Raw genomic sequence first — 13,942 nt, 5'->3', positions numbered from 1 at the left:
ATTCGTACAAAGAGATTTCGTTAAGCACAATCTATTGACGAGTTAGATTTTGTCTTACGAGGAATTGGATAGCATCTGGTGAACGCATCGCCAGTGTATCCTTGGCGACAGGAGCATAGTGGGCTATGATTCCGTACGTGACATTCAGCATTTGTACCGCAAGTTCCTGGGCATGGGTCGACACATCTTTGATTGATACATGCTTTGTCCGATGGGCATTCACCGCTAATAACACATTCAGGACGACAAGCCGGTGGTGAGCCAATGAATGTGGGCAGGCAAGAGCATACCGCTTGTTCATTGACTTCCCGACATTGACTGTTCGGCCCGCAAGGTGACGGGTGACAAGGATTCACATGTTCTTCGCGAACCGCTGAGCAAGGAGGAAGTGAGATTATTTAGATTTGTTGAGGAGTAGGGGTTAGAGTGTGGAAGCTATGAATTTTGTGACTGAGGAGTTTGAAGTCAAGCCGATCTTTGGAAGGGATGTTCCATGTTAGTAAAGAGGAACATAGTTGACGATAATAGGACAACATCCTTGCGGCTTGGTCAGCAAGGCAACAGAGGAATCGCAGTTCTGAGCTGAAAGATGAAAGGAGGTAAGAAAGGGTTGGGCTAACCCTTCGGAGGATGGGACCAAAAAATAAATTAGTCAAGTCAACTGCGGGTCTGAGGAGGTATGACTTGAAATGTCAAAGACAAGCTGCTGTGTGACTGACGTCACGAGGTAGCACCTCTGGAGTATGCTAATGTAATTAGGGAAGACTGATCAAGCCACAAGGATAATGTTTGAGTCACAAATTTCATTTCTTCTCGGGTTATAATTCCATTGGTTATCCTTCAAAAAAATATCCTTACGTTCAGGTGGATTTATATGACAATATCTATATGGATCGCCAGAGTATCCAATGCGACATGTACATGATGGATGATGGTTAATAACGCGACAATCAGCATTCTGTCCACAAGTTCCTGGACAAGGATCAATACATTTATTTCCAGTGCAGGCTTTGTTCGTTGGGCAATCGGAATTCTGTATACATTCCGGTCTGCATCCTTGATAAGGATCGCCGAAATAATCAGGAATACATTGACATGATCCGATGCCATTCTGTTCCCGACATATTGCATTCGAACCACATGGATTAGGCTCACAGGGTTGAATATGTTCATACTGGATTTCTGGAAAAGACAAGAGAGACGATTGGTAGCTTGGGGTCTGACAATTTCAAATTGGGGTCAGTGGGTTACTTTTTTGTGGTATGGCATGATGGCTTTCCCAGTTTTTCCAATTGCAAGGTGAGGGTTTTGTTTCGCTGTACCATAAAGCGGTGTTTGGTGTTTAGATGCTTCAAAGATGAGGTTATTGGAATTCATCCAAGCGTTACTGGCGCTAAGCCTTGGTGGGTGTTTGGTGTTTAGATGCTTCAAAGATGAGGTTATTGGAATGCATCCAAGCGTTACTGGCGCTAAGCCTTGGTGGTAGTACAAGTAGAGAGCGTTTACATAGCACGCTCTGTGCTGGATTAGGTGTTGAGTTATTGCTGCAGGCATTATGCCCCCGGCATCCGAGTTCTACTAGTCGTGTTGTTGTTAGCATGATAAAGCAACGATTAGGTCCTAAATTCAAAGGACATTTTCAGTTAATTGATTTTAGTGGCACAAGTGTTTGGGCTTTGGTCTTATTATCGGGGACGTGTTCTTGGCAGGCAACATCGTTTATCACGATATGGGCCGCCAGGATTTCGGGTCATTAGTGCAGTTTTCGGTAGGCATGGGGTTGTTAGAGACTTTCACTATTTTATTGCTCTTTGAGTATGAGTGTTGCGGAGACAGGGCTCACGCTTGTTAAGTGTGATTTTTGTGATGTAATTAGATGCCTAACTACGGCAGTTGTACTAAGCAGTTCCAATTCGAATTGTAGTGGCTGAGGTTATAATTTGGCAGTTATTTTTTGAACGCTACAGGCTTTTGTTACTCTTGAGGAAGCAATCTGATATGTGGGGTTTAATAAGTACTTAATTCAACTACAACGGGTGAGTGTCCTTTTCAGAAGCAAATACACAAAGACAAAATTTTTTAAAACCAACGACGAACTTTGATTGTGTGCTAGTATTTTCAATGATACGAGGACCAAAATGGGGTTGCATTTCTAAGTAGGCAGTTATGATTTTTCACCTTAGCTACGAGTGCTTAATATGCTGACGGATTAGATCACTATTGATTTTCAGTCTTGTTAATTGCATTGTGTGTGTGTTGTAGCATTTCAGATTAGGATCAGCGTTTTACGAGTTAATCGGCACTACTTAAGGCTAGTTTGATGTTGGCGTATGTTGGCAAATCTACGTATGTTCTAAAGTTAACGGCGATGTGAACGGATATGCTTGCTTCCTATTGAGAATTGTACTCCGAGGATAAGATCTGAAGTTGGCCCTTTCAAGGACCAGCAGCACCAAAAAAAGGTCCTTTGACACTATAGCCTTATATCGATCGGCCGATCAACAAAACCTATAGTACCAAAGGTGGCCTTTTCTGGTCCCTTAAAACCGAATTTTTGAGTATCCTTCATTGAATTTGTATCTCCCAATAAAAGGAGCAAGCATAAACGTTCAAATCTAAGCTATATAAGTGCTTCCACAAACATCCAAGCTGGCTAAAGCAATATGATCATTATATTTGGCCTATTTTGGATTTTTGTGCTGAAATATATTGTCAACAAGAAGACCAGCGTTCCTATCCTTAGCCTAGTTATTTTTAAAAACGTATAATCACAAATTTCACTAGTTTCATTTTATTTTTTAACTTTTCAGGATTGGTTCCGCAAAGGTACACATTTTCGACTCCCCAACATTCCAGGATACAGATGGGTCATACCACTAGGAAGCACGATGACTTCTTTGGTACTTAGGTCACATAATGGATGGGCTATAAGAGGACCGTTTTGAAAAGTGGCCAGATCCCCTATTACACCTGTTTCCAGGGGACTGATGAGGGGTTATACGAGGTGATTTAAAAAAAAAACGAAGGATTAACGGAGTCGCAGGAGGAAAAGGACAACGATGCGTCCACAACTAAAAGAAAAATTTACAAAAGACCCTTTGAAATTAGGCGCCAGAAATGAGGAAGACAAAAAGGAAAAGCCTGAACCCGCGATCCAATCTGGCTCGGTGAAAGTTGCAGAAGGTCTCCCCTTGAGGGGGTTCATGGGGCATTCATTATGGTCTGGTCTCCGCTGCGAGGGAATGAAACCTAGGTTTGGTAATAAACAGATGGAAGGAGCCGCTTATTTAAACCTGTTGGATAGTTGGACCTAATGTGATCCATTGAAGGTGACAGGAGAATTTGGCTTAAATGTAGATAGTCGCCAAACAATTGTCTTTGAACTAGAGGGGGAGTTGCAGGGCAGGAGATCTGTACATCCAAAACTGAAAAGACCACCAAGTGGGTTTGCAGAGTTAGCACGAACCAGCCGAACGACCTAGGTGATGGTAGGTAGGGAAAAATAGCCCCCCCTCCCTTCTCTTCAAACCATTTAGGGTTTATTATTCGCCCAGGAAGGGATGATGGCTGACCTCAGAGATCTTTAGGTTTACTGGTAATGCCCACAGTAACCAAAGAAAGGCTGTTGGAAATTTTCAGTGGCACAGGGCACAATGAAGTTACGAAAAGAAAGTTGGGCAAGTATTCTATGCGTGGGGCTCACAGAGTGATAACAAAAGGTGACGGAGGCAAAGATCATCACAAATGACTTACTCACACTCTTTTAAAGAAATAGCTGCAATTTTGCTTCCTCACCACAAGAACGACGAAAGCCAACCAATGATCCAATCCATTGAATGGGTAACACCTCCAATTACCGAGTAGGAACTGTGGGAAATATATGGAAGGATCGGCGACAATTAGGCCCCGGTTTTAAATGAAATTCCCAACAAAGCTGGCAGTGAAGCCTGGGACCAGGCCAGGACGTGGCCAACAGAAAAATTTTCCGACAAACTGGAACAGAACTCTAAGCGCATCGAGTGAAATAGGTACTCCTGAATACTTGCCGATTTAAGCCAAGAATCAGCTCTCAGAAAGAACTTTGTGGTAAGAGGTGGAAGGCGGCCCCAGCGAATACATCATCACAGCAGGGATGCCACAAGGTTGGGTGTTGGCCTCTTTACAGTGGAATGAAATGTGTATTGGATTGTTGAGTCTCTCTGCCCCAAAAGATATTGCGAATGTCAACTGTGCCTGACTGTGGACTGAGGATGACTTGGCCATTATTGCTATGGTGAAGCTAGGCTGGGCAGATCTTCGCGACACAGACAGGAAAAGAGATGAATTCTTGGCTGGAATGGGCTAGGATCACTCTAGATGATGAGAGAATGGAAACGGTCCTGGAAAGGACTTTAAAAAGAAGGACACTCTGAGGGTGGAAGCCGGTGGACGTGCGATAGTCTAGCACCTAGAGATGCTTACTAAAAGGAAGCCAGCCTCACAGCGTCACTTGAAAGAATATTACCGAATGTTATCGGGTCGAAGCACAGTCGGAGATTAGTCATATGTGGAGTGGTTTGATCCTTTCCACTAGACGTGTCCTGCGCGTGGGCAAAAAAGCTTGAAAACTCGTAGGGACGAAACAATTTTGGTTTAAAGTCTGATAGCTTTAGGGATCCAACAGCATCAGATAAAGCAGTGCTGGTAGCGGCATGGATGATCCTAGTCGATATACTCATGTGGAAAATAAGTGCATTGCATACAAGATGTAAGGATATGTGCGCAGTTCGTCAAAATGCGGTAAAATGGGGATCGCATAATGGTTAGCAACGCAGGTGAGACGAGTCCTCGAAGGGTAGGTGGACGTATAATCTCACACTGAGGAGAAGCACAAGCGAAGCCATCGGAAGACCTACTGTCATTTTAGCCAGTTTCTCAAAGGAGGCAGTGGTTGCTGCTGATAGTATCTGCATGGTTTTGGATTGGATGCTTTTCCAGATCATTCTGAGCTAGCTGAGACTAGTGTGCGAAAGAAGCAGCTTTAATGGAAGAAAATTCCGCATACCGGGTCTTTCAAAGGTGTCCATCTCTCACAAAAAGAAATGATCACGGGGCGACTTTCTGGAAACATGCAGAAGGAACAGATAATCTAGGGATGATGCTTAAATAACCAGTCAGGATGGGCAGAGCTAGGCCCTAGGGCAGAGGTAGTCTAAACATGAGGAGAAGAAACGAAAATCGACCTGGCAGGATCGTTTTAATGAAAGAAACTTCCGCCTACCAGGGCCTTACGAAGGTTTCCATCTTTGACAAGAAGAAGTGATCACAGGGCGACTTTCTGAAAATATGCAGAAGATTTAGGGAATCGCCCTGGAAGCGGATAATCTGGGGATGATCATTAAATAACCGGTCACGATGGACAAATCCAACTCCTAGGGCAAAGATAGTCTAAACAAGAGAAGAAGAACCGAAAATCGACCCGGCAGGATTGCCCGCTCCGGAGTGCAACTTGGTATTGTTACCTTCTTAGCTTAAGTGAGTTTAGGCGAGAAGGAGGCAGGTCCTTGAAATGATAAGTGGTCGTGTTGTTTGACTTTGATTTGTTTGAAGGTAAGTCAAACGAAGCGGAATGGCTCAGTATTCGAGCCATAAGGATTATATGGTCAGTGGTGGGGGTTTAGGTAAAAAGGTTGACAGTTTTCTTCTCTCTCGATCAGCGTCTTTCGAGGTATGCATTTTTTTTGTTCCGACCATCTTCTGCACTGCGGCTTGTAGATGTTGGTTAAGCTAAATCCGTATCAGAAATAGTTAAGTTTCTTCATTCGGTCCTGCTATCCGTAACTAGGTTGATGACAGCCCCATCATTTAAGATGGTGGGGGACCTTGATGGACGCCGGCAAGCCGCTGTGAAAAGTTATTATTTTGAGGGCTCTTATTTCTAGTTTAGATAACTATCCAGGACGATATCGATGGAAACTAGAAACAGATCCTTCATTGGGTCGGGTCTGAGCCCTCTCTTGGGTCGCTGCGTTGGGTGCTGCAATTGGGAAGTCACCTTTCGGTTCTCCTGATAACATTCATCAAAGAATTCTCAGCCTCGTTGGTTTCAACTTAAGGTTTGCTGCGTGAGGCCAAGTTCCAATAATCTATCTTAAAATTGACTCCTAAGAATGTCCAAAAAAATCTACTAGTCCCTGTTTCCTCAGAGCTAGTTATGGTCCCAAAACCAATGAGCTGCATCGCCCCCAAATAAACTTTGGGCGGATTCCGCCAGAAGGTGAAAATTTCTCTGAAGGTGGACCTCACTAAGGTCTCTACTTGGTTCAGACATTTATTGACGGAGATCAATGATAGTTTCCAGTATACATCGATGTCCGCATGAAGTACACGTCCCGCTAGAAGCAAGGAGGCCAACAGTTCAGAAAACTCCATAAGTGGCACTTGTATAGAAGAGGGGCGAAGCTTGTTTCTGCTAGCACCAAAAAAATGGAAAGAAGCTGAGGTGGAGAATTGGAGATCAGCAACGAAGAGTAAGGCCATCGGTAAACCTGCAAATTGCATAGCAAAAAGAACATTCTGCCTGCTTTCTGGACAAAGGTGAGACAGCGTCTGAAGAGTTGCCTCTGCGCTGGACGAAATCGTAGTTATCTACATCTTTTAAACTTTGGGTCTTGCCCAAAAAAGAGGGGTCCATGGACCAGAAAAGTGGAAGAAAGTTTCTCTCCAGCTAGTTCGGCCCACTATGAAGTAAATGGCCGGCTCAGGACTCCTTCAATTCTAAATAAAAATTAGTTCAAAGTCGGCTAGATTAGGCCACAAATACTAGGCGATTTTTCCTTTGAATATAATTCGCATCCATGACGTGTTTGGGGATTAATATGAGAGAGAGAGAGCGGACAACATCTAGCAACTACCTCAGTTACGCTGCTCACAAAGCAAAGGTGAAACAGCATCTGATCAGTTGCCTCTGACCTGGACGAGACCGTGGTCGTCTGTATTTTTTGACCATTCAGTTTCTTTCGGATTATTTTAGGATACTAGACGACTGGTTCATCATCCAGTTTACTGAGAACAACGAGGTCCGGAATCCTTTTCCGTATTATCTGGAAGTCGAATGTATGTTCCTTTGTACAACTAATCTTGTCCCCCTAAAATCAATCACATTCTTCACCCCAGCTACTTCACATTCTGGTGCTTTTCTCTTCAAATAAACAATAAACGATTGACAAATCCTTAAAAGCTTATCCTTTATTGAGTAGACCCCTCCCCTCACGAGATTTTGGATTTCAATCACTTTACTTTTGAACAAAACATTTCTTCCCCCCGACAGCTACCCTTGGCTTCCCCACGATCCTTTTTTCAACCGCGATACTAAGCTAGTCCTGACATACTTTCAAATTAGCTGGTCTTCTTGTAACAGGCTCAAAAAAAAGCATGCATCACCTACCTGGTATACGAACACATCCGCTGAAGGGATCGCCAGTATATCCTTCATCACATGAACAAATCGGCATATGATTGGCCACTGAACAACGAGCATTATTGCCACAAGAACCAACACAAGGATCACTACACTTCTGGTTAATACAGGCTCGCGACGAAGGACATTCAGGATTAATTGTACACTCCGGTCGACAGTTTGGCGGGGTACCGATAAACGAGCTAAGACACGAGCACGCCGGACTATCACCGATTACTTTACAATCGGAATTTGGACCGCACGGCGATGGGATGCAAGGATTCAATGAAGGACGCGGTTGTTCGATTGGTGTTTCGTAGCATCGCGTGAATGGATCGCCCGTAAAACCGGAATTACATGTACAAATCGGATTATGGTTGATCACTTGACAAAGAGCATTTTGACCGCATGATCCTGGGCAAGGATCGACGCACTTCTTGTTGATGCAGGCTTGTTGGAGGGAGCATTCGGCACTTACAACGCACTCCGGTTTGCAGGATGGTGGCGAGCCAAGCATGCCCATCTGGCAGGCACAAACTGCACCGCTAGGGGTAGCATGGCAGATGCTATTTGGACCACATGGAGATGGTTTGCAAGGATCCGTTGGTACATCTTGTTTTACTTCTGGGCGACAGCGGATGAAGGCGTCACCAGTGTATCCTCGTGGACATGTACAAATCGGGATGTGGTTCAGGACATCACACTGAGCGTCTTCTCCGCATGTTCCTGGGCATGGGTCGATACAGTGTTTGTTGACGCATGCTTTGTTTGGCGAACAATCAGTGCTTAAAGTACATTCCGGTCGGCATCCTTGGTAAGGATCGCCATGGTAATCCTGGATACAAGTGCAGATTCCATCATTGCATTGAGCGTTGCTTCCACAAGGCGATGGGTTGCATGGGTCCAAAGTTGGGGTTGGGCTTGGCGCTACTTCGATGATTTCTACGCACTGACTGAATGGATCACCAGTAAATCCTGCGCGGCATATGCAGATCGGGATATGATTTTGAATTCTGCATTCTGAGTTGATACCGCACGAGCCTTCGCATGGATTGCGGCATTTCTCTGCAATGCAAGCACGATCCGATGGACAGTCTGTGTTCACAACACATTCTGGTCGACAATTTGGTGGTGATCCAATGTAGTTAGCAAGACAGGAGCATGATGGGCTATCTCCGATTGGTCGGCATTCGGCATACAGTCCACATGGTGAAGGATTGCATGGGTTGGCTGGTCTTGGTGCAGGAGGTTCCTCACGGACAGGAACTGAAAGTTCAAAGTTTTTAAGACATGCTTTTCTTTCAAAGGATTTCTCTGGTCTGACAAGGTACTTAAAGGTTACTTACCAGGATAACAACGAGTGAATGGATCACCGGTCATATCCAGAGGACAACTGCAGATCGGATTGTGATTGATGACTTCACACTTAGCATTCAGACCACACGTTCCTGAGCATGGATTGGCACATTTGAATTTATGGCATGCCTTATTTTGCGGACACTCAGCATTAACTGTGCATTCTGGCCTGCAGTTTGGCGGTGAGCCAATATATTCATCGACGCAAGAGCAAACAGCTACACCATTTGCCTCACGGCACTTGCTGTTAGGACCACATGGTGATGGATTGCATGGATCCGATTTGACTGGAATATCAGGTTGGACGATGCGTTGACAAGCAGTGAAGGCATCACCGAAGAATCCTTCGTTACAGACACAGTTTGGTACATGGTTGACAGCGTAGCACTGAGCATTTTGACCGCAAATTCCTGGACATGGGTCCTTACATTTATTGCGGATGCAAGCCTTGTCAGTTGGACAATCTGAGCTGAGAACACATTCCGGTCGGCAGCCTTCGTACGGGTTACCTTGGTATTCATCAATGCATTTACATGATCCAGCTCCGTTGTGTTCGACGCAAACGGCATTCGGGCCACACGGTGATGGTTGGCATGGATTGATTGGTTCATCCTCTGCAAAATAGAAAAAGGATGTCGTCAAATAGTCCAAGAATCATTACTAAATCCAGACAGGTTTCGTCGGGACAGGGTTATAGTCTCTTTACTGAAAAAGAAAGTAAAAACAAGATGCACTTACTTTGCTGGAGTATGCATTGCACGAATGCATTTCCTGTGAATCCTAGAGGACAAGAGCATGAGACAGTGTGACTTAAGACACGGCACTCAGCATTTGTTCCACATGAGCCAGGGCAAGGATCTTTGCATTTGTTGTTGATACAGGCTTGGGTCGACTGACAATCCGAATTGATGATACATTCCGGTCTGCAATTTGGCGGTGAACCGAAGAACTCAGGCAAACATTGGCAAGATGGACTATCGCCCACAACTTTGCATACAGCGTTAGCACCGCATGGAGATGGCTGACAAGGATCGCGTGGCACATGATCATCGACTCTTTCGATTGGTGGTGGTGGAGCATAGCAACGAGAGAATGGATCGCCAATCTTATCTGGTGGACAACCACAGATTGGACTGTGATTGATGACCTCACACCTAGCGTCAATGCCGCATGCACCTCGGCAAGGATCGACGCATTTTTTGTTGATGCATGACTGAACTGGCGAGCATTCACTGCTTACGATACATTCAGGTCTACATTGAGGTGGAGCCCCAATGAAGCCGTCCAGACAAGAGCAAACCGCATGTTCATTGATGTTTCGGCATTGACTGTTAGGGCCACAAGGTGACGGGTTACATGGTTGGGCAGCTTTAGGTGGTTCACGTTTGATGAAGCGACAGCTTGTGAATGGATCACCCTCATAATCTGGTAGACACGAGCATGTTGGAATATGATTGATGACTTCGCAACGAGCATTGATTCCACAGGTTCCTGGGCAAGGATCCACACACTTATTGCGCAAACAGGCCTTGTCACGCGGGCAATCGGAGCTGAGGGAACACTCTGGACGACATCCGTCATAAGGATTGCCTCTGTACTCTGGTTGACACCGGCATTCACCATTAAAGCAATCAGCATTTGATCCGCATGGTGATGGGTTGCAAGGGTCTTTTTCGACGGGTCTCACAGTTACTGGTGGAAGCAGGTTACAACGTACAAATGGATCTCCTGTAAAGCCTTCAATGCAGGTACAGACAGGGACGTGGTTGACTACGTTACATTGAGCTTCGAATCCGCATGATCCTGGGCATGGGTCTTTGCATTTTTGATTGATACATGCTTCGTTGCTTCCACATTCTGAATTCAAAACGCATTCAGGGCGACAGTTTGGTGGACTACCGATGAAGTCTACAAGGCAAGAGCAAGCTGGGCTACCGCCTATCATTTGACATTTGGCATTAGGACCACATGGAGATGGGATGCATGATGGTGGAGCTTCGGTAACTGGGTCCTCAAGAACGATAGCTGAACAAAAAGAAAGGTTATACGTTAGCCTAGTAGAAAACGGGGGTTGGAAAGAGTTTTCAGTGAAGAAGAAGACTTACGTGTACGTATGCATTGAACAAATGGATCGCCTGTGTAACCACGGGGGCATGTGCAAATTGGGCTGTGATTCTTTGTTGTGCACAAAGCTCCAATTCCGCATGTATGTGGGCAAGGATCGACACATTTGTTGTTGATGCAGGCTTTGTCCGGTGAGCACTCTGAACTGACAACACATTCTGGCCTACAGTTTGGTGGTTGATCAATATATCCTGATTGACAGGAGCATACGGCTTGATCGTTAATATTACGGCATATACTGTTCGGACCGCATGGGGATGGAACGCATGGGTTCTCTGGTGGGGAGTAGACCGCTGAAACCAGGAAGGGGGCATTGTTTATATCTTCTCAAGGAATCCTTAATTTTAAACTTACGTATCTCTCGACAATGGGAGAATGGATCTCCTGTCAAACCTGGTGGGCAGGTACAGACTGGAATATGATTTTCGACGCTACATTGGGCAAACATTCCGCAACGGTTTTCGCACGGATTGACACACTTGAATCGAACACAAGCTTGAACCAGTTGACAATCATCGTTGACTTCGCATTCTCGTCTGCAACCTCGTTCAGTATCATAGGCATTGCCCTCAAATCCTTCGTGACAGTAGCAAGCTCCGGCACCATTTCTTTCCCGACACTCAGCATTAGGTCCACAGGGAGATGGTTCGCATGGCGAAACAACTGGTTCTGGAACCATGATTGGTTGAATTGGTTGACATGCGCTGAATGGATCGCCTTCGTATCCTTGGACGCACGAGCAGACCGGGTTGTGCTGAATGACTTTACAGATTGCATTTTGTCCACATGATCCTGGACATGGATCGATACATCGTTCATTTGTGCAAGCCAAATGACTGGGGCATTCTTCGTTGTTGGTGCATTCAGGGCGACAATTTGGTGGACGTCCGACATAATTCAGAAGACAAGAGCAAGCAGCCTGGTTACCAATTTGACGACATTCCGAGTTCGGTCCGCACGGTGACGGGATGCATGGATTGTCGCTATCTCGTGCTGGTGGGGGTGGTTGTACGCATGAAGTGAATGGATCACCTGTCAGGCCTGGGGCGCATGTACAGATTGGATTGTGATTGACAACTTGGCATCGAGCGTTGGCACCACACGTTCCTGGGCATGGGTCGCTACATTTCTGATTGATACAGGCACGATTCTGGGCGCATTCTGAGCTAACTACACACTCGGGTTTACAGTTGGGTGGTGCACCAATGTAGCCTGTAACGCAGGAGCAGACAGCATGACCGTTTGACTCCCGGCATTCACTATATGGTCCGCAGGGTGATGGTTGGCAAGGATTTTGAATCGGTGTTGGGGTGGTGACTGGAAATGATGGAAGAGGTGTAAATTAGTCATCCCTGGCCTATGTGTCAAATGTAATTGTAGTAGGTTCGGTGATATCACGGGGGCGTAATTGTAGGTACCTCTGGAGACAGGTTAAGAAAATTTCAACTCACCAACTTCGATTAGGTGACATTCACGTAAAGGTTCTCCGGTAAAGCCGATGATACAAGAGCAGGTCGGAGCGTGGTTCAAGACTCTACACTCAGCATTCAGTCCGCAAACTCCGGGACAAGGATCCTGGCATTTATTGTTAACGCAAGCACGGTTGCGGTCGCAGTCTGAATTTTGAACACATTCCGGTCTGCATCCACTATACGGATCGCCGAAGTACTCAGGAAGGCAGACACAAGATCCAGCGCCATTGCGTTCACGGCATACAGCGTTGGCTCCGCAGGGTGACGGGTTGCAAGGGTTCCTAGGTGCTTCAGATACTGGAGCTTTTTTAAGGTAATAAAGTAGAGGAAAGAGAGAAAGGATGTCATTAAAGCTTATTGTCTAGAAAGAGCTAGATTCCATGCAGTAAAAAATTGGAAAAAAAAAAGATTCAATCACATACTTTGTTGAATTTCGATACAGCTAGAGAACGGATCTCCGGTATAGCCAGCATAGCACTGACAAACCGGATTATGTTTAATTACAGTACAGGTCGTATGTATACCACAAGCTCCCACACACGGATCACTACATTTCTGATTTACACATGCCAAATTTGCTGGACAATCAGAGCTACTAGAGCATTCTGGTCGGCAAGTCGGTGGACGACCAATAAAGTTGGGTAAGCAGGAACATGCAGGTGTATCACCAACTTCGATACATTTCGAATTGGGACCACACGGGTTGGGGACACATGGATTGCCACTTGGTTGGATAGGAGTGTCTACTGTATATTGTTTTGGTAGAAGTATTGGTTTTTTTTATATACATAAAAAGAGATAAGAAAATATAGTTGAAATAAAATACATGCATTCAAAGAATAGAATAGAAGTACCACGGAGGAAGTAAGGAAACAGAATGCGTTGCTCGGCATCCTTTTTAGATAGACTTAGAACTACAAAGATACTATACATATGAACAATTTTTGTGAACAAATTTCCGAATTGTGATGACCTTACAGAGACCATCAGGACCTCTGCAGTTATTGGACCGCCTGATTAAAACCAAAAAAAAGGACCCTAACAAAACATTCTGTTTCTTTCTTCCTATCCGTAGGTCGGCATCATGCTTACACTGAATCTTCTCGCATCTATTGAAGGGATCTCCAGTGAAGCCAGGAGGACAAGAGCATGCCGGAAAATGATTTACAACTTGACACCGGGCATTCAGTCCACATGCTCCCGGGCACGGATCTTTACACCTTTGCTTCTCACAAGCTTGATTCTGAGGACATTCGGAGCTAACAACACATTCTGGTCTACAGTTGGGCGGTGAACCAATGTAGTTGGTCTGACAAGAGCAGACAGCATGACCGTTGATTTCGCGACATTGACTGAAGGGACCACATGGAGATGGTGCGCATGGGTTGAGTGGTTCCAGTTGTTCTGATAGAAAGACGTTTGTCATTTAGACCGTTCAAATTTTTGAGCCATGAGAAGAGATCCTGGGTGTAAGGGTTAGGCCTGAGATTGTGGGCTGAGGGGAGACTCAACCTTAAAACTCAAAAAATTTGGAAAAAATAGCACTGGAAGC

The 13,942-nt window shown here is 45.2% G+C and overlaps 1 protein-coding gene across 14 annotated transcripts in view; it reads right to left on the bottom strand.

Annotated features, from left to right (window-relative positions):
- Nucleotides 1-13,942, bottom strand: part of LOC119655867 — a 290,524-nt gene that overhangs the window by 49,252 nt on the left and 227,330 nt on the right. For all 14 annotated transcript variants that reach the window (XM_038061994.1, XM_038062020.1, XM_038062035.1 and 11 more), the window contains 10 exons: nucleotides 13,483-13,794; nucleotides 12,813-13,136; nucleotides 12,370-12,693; nucleotides 11,273-12,235; nucleotides 10,900-11,211; nucleotides 9,533-10,819; nucleotides 8,785-9,408; nucleotides 7,427-8,704; nucleotides 859-1,182; nucleotides 59-373 (listed from right to left, as the gene is read on the bottom strand). In XM_038061994.1, the coding sequence (XP_037917922.1) occupies nucleotides 59-373; nucleotides 859-1,182; nucleotides 7,427-8,704; nucleotides 8,785-9,408; nucleotides 9,533-10,819; nucleotides 10,900-11,211; nucleotides 11,273-12,235; nucleotides 12,370-12,693; nucleotides 12,813-13,136; nucleotides 13,483-13,794 (6,063 nt within the window). The remainder of the gene's footprint in view (nucleotides 1-58; nucleotides 374-858; nucleotides 1,183-7,426; nucleotides 8,705-8,784; nucleotides 9,409-9,532; nucleotides 10,820-10,899; nucleotides 11,212-11,272; nucleotides 12,236-12,369; nucleotides 12,694-12,812; nucleotides 13,137-13,482; nucleotides 13,795-13,942) is intronic.

The sequence above is a fragment of the Hermetia illucens genome, chromosome 1 (assembly GCF_905115235.1).
Source record: "Hermetia illucens chromosome 1, iHerIll2.2.curated.20191125, whole genome shotgun sequence".
Classification (NCBI taxonomy): Eukaryota; Metazoa; Arthropoda; class Insecta; order Diptera; family Stratiomyidae; genus Hermetia; species Hermetia illucens.
Note: the sequence above shows the minus strand (reverse complement) of the source record. Positions and strands in the feature narration are given on the sequence as shown.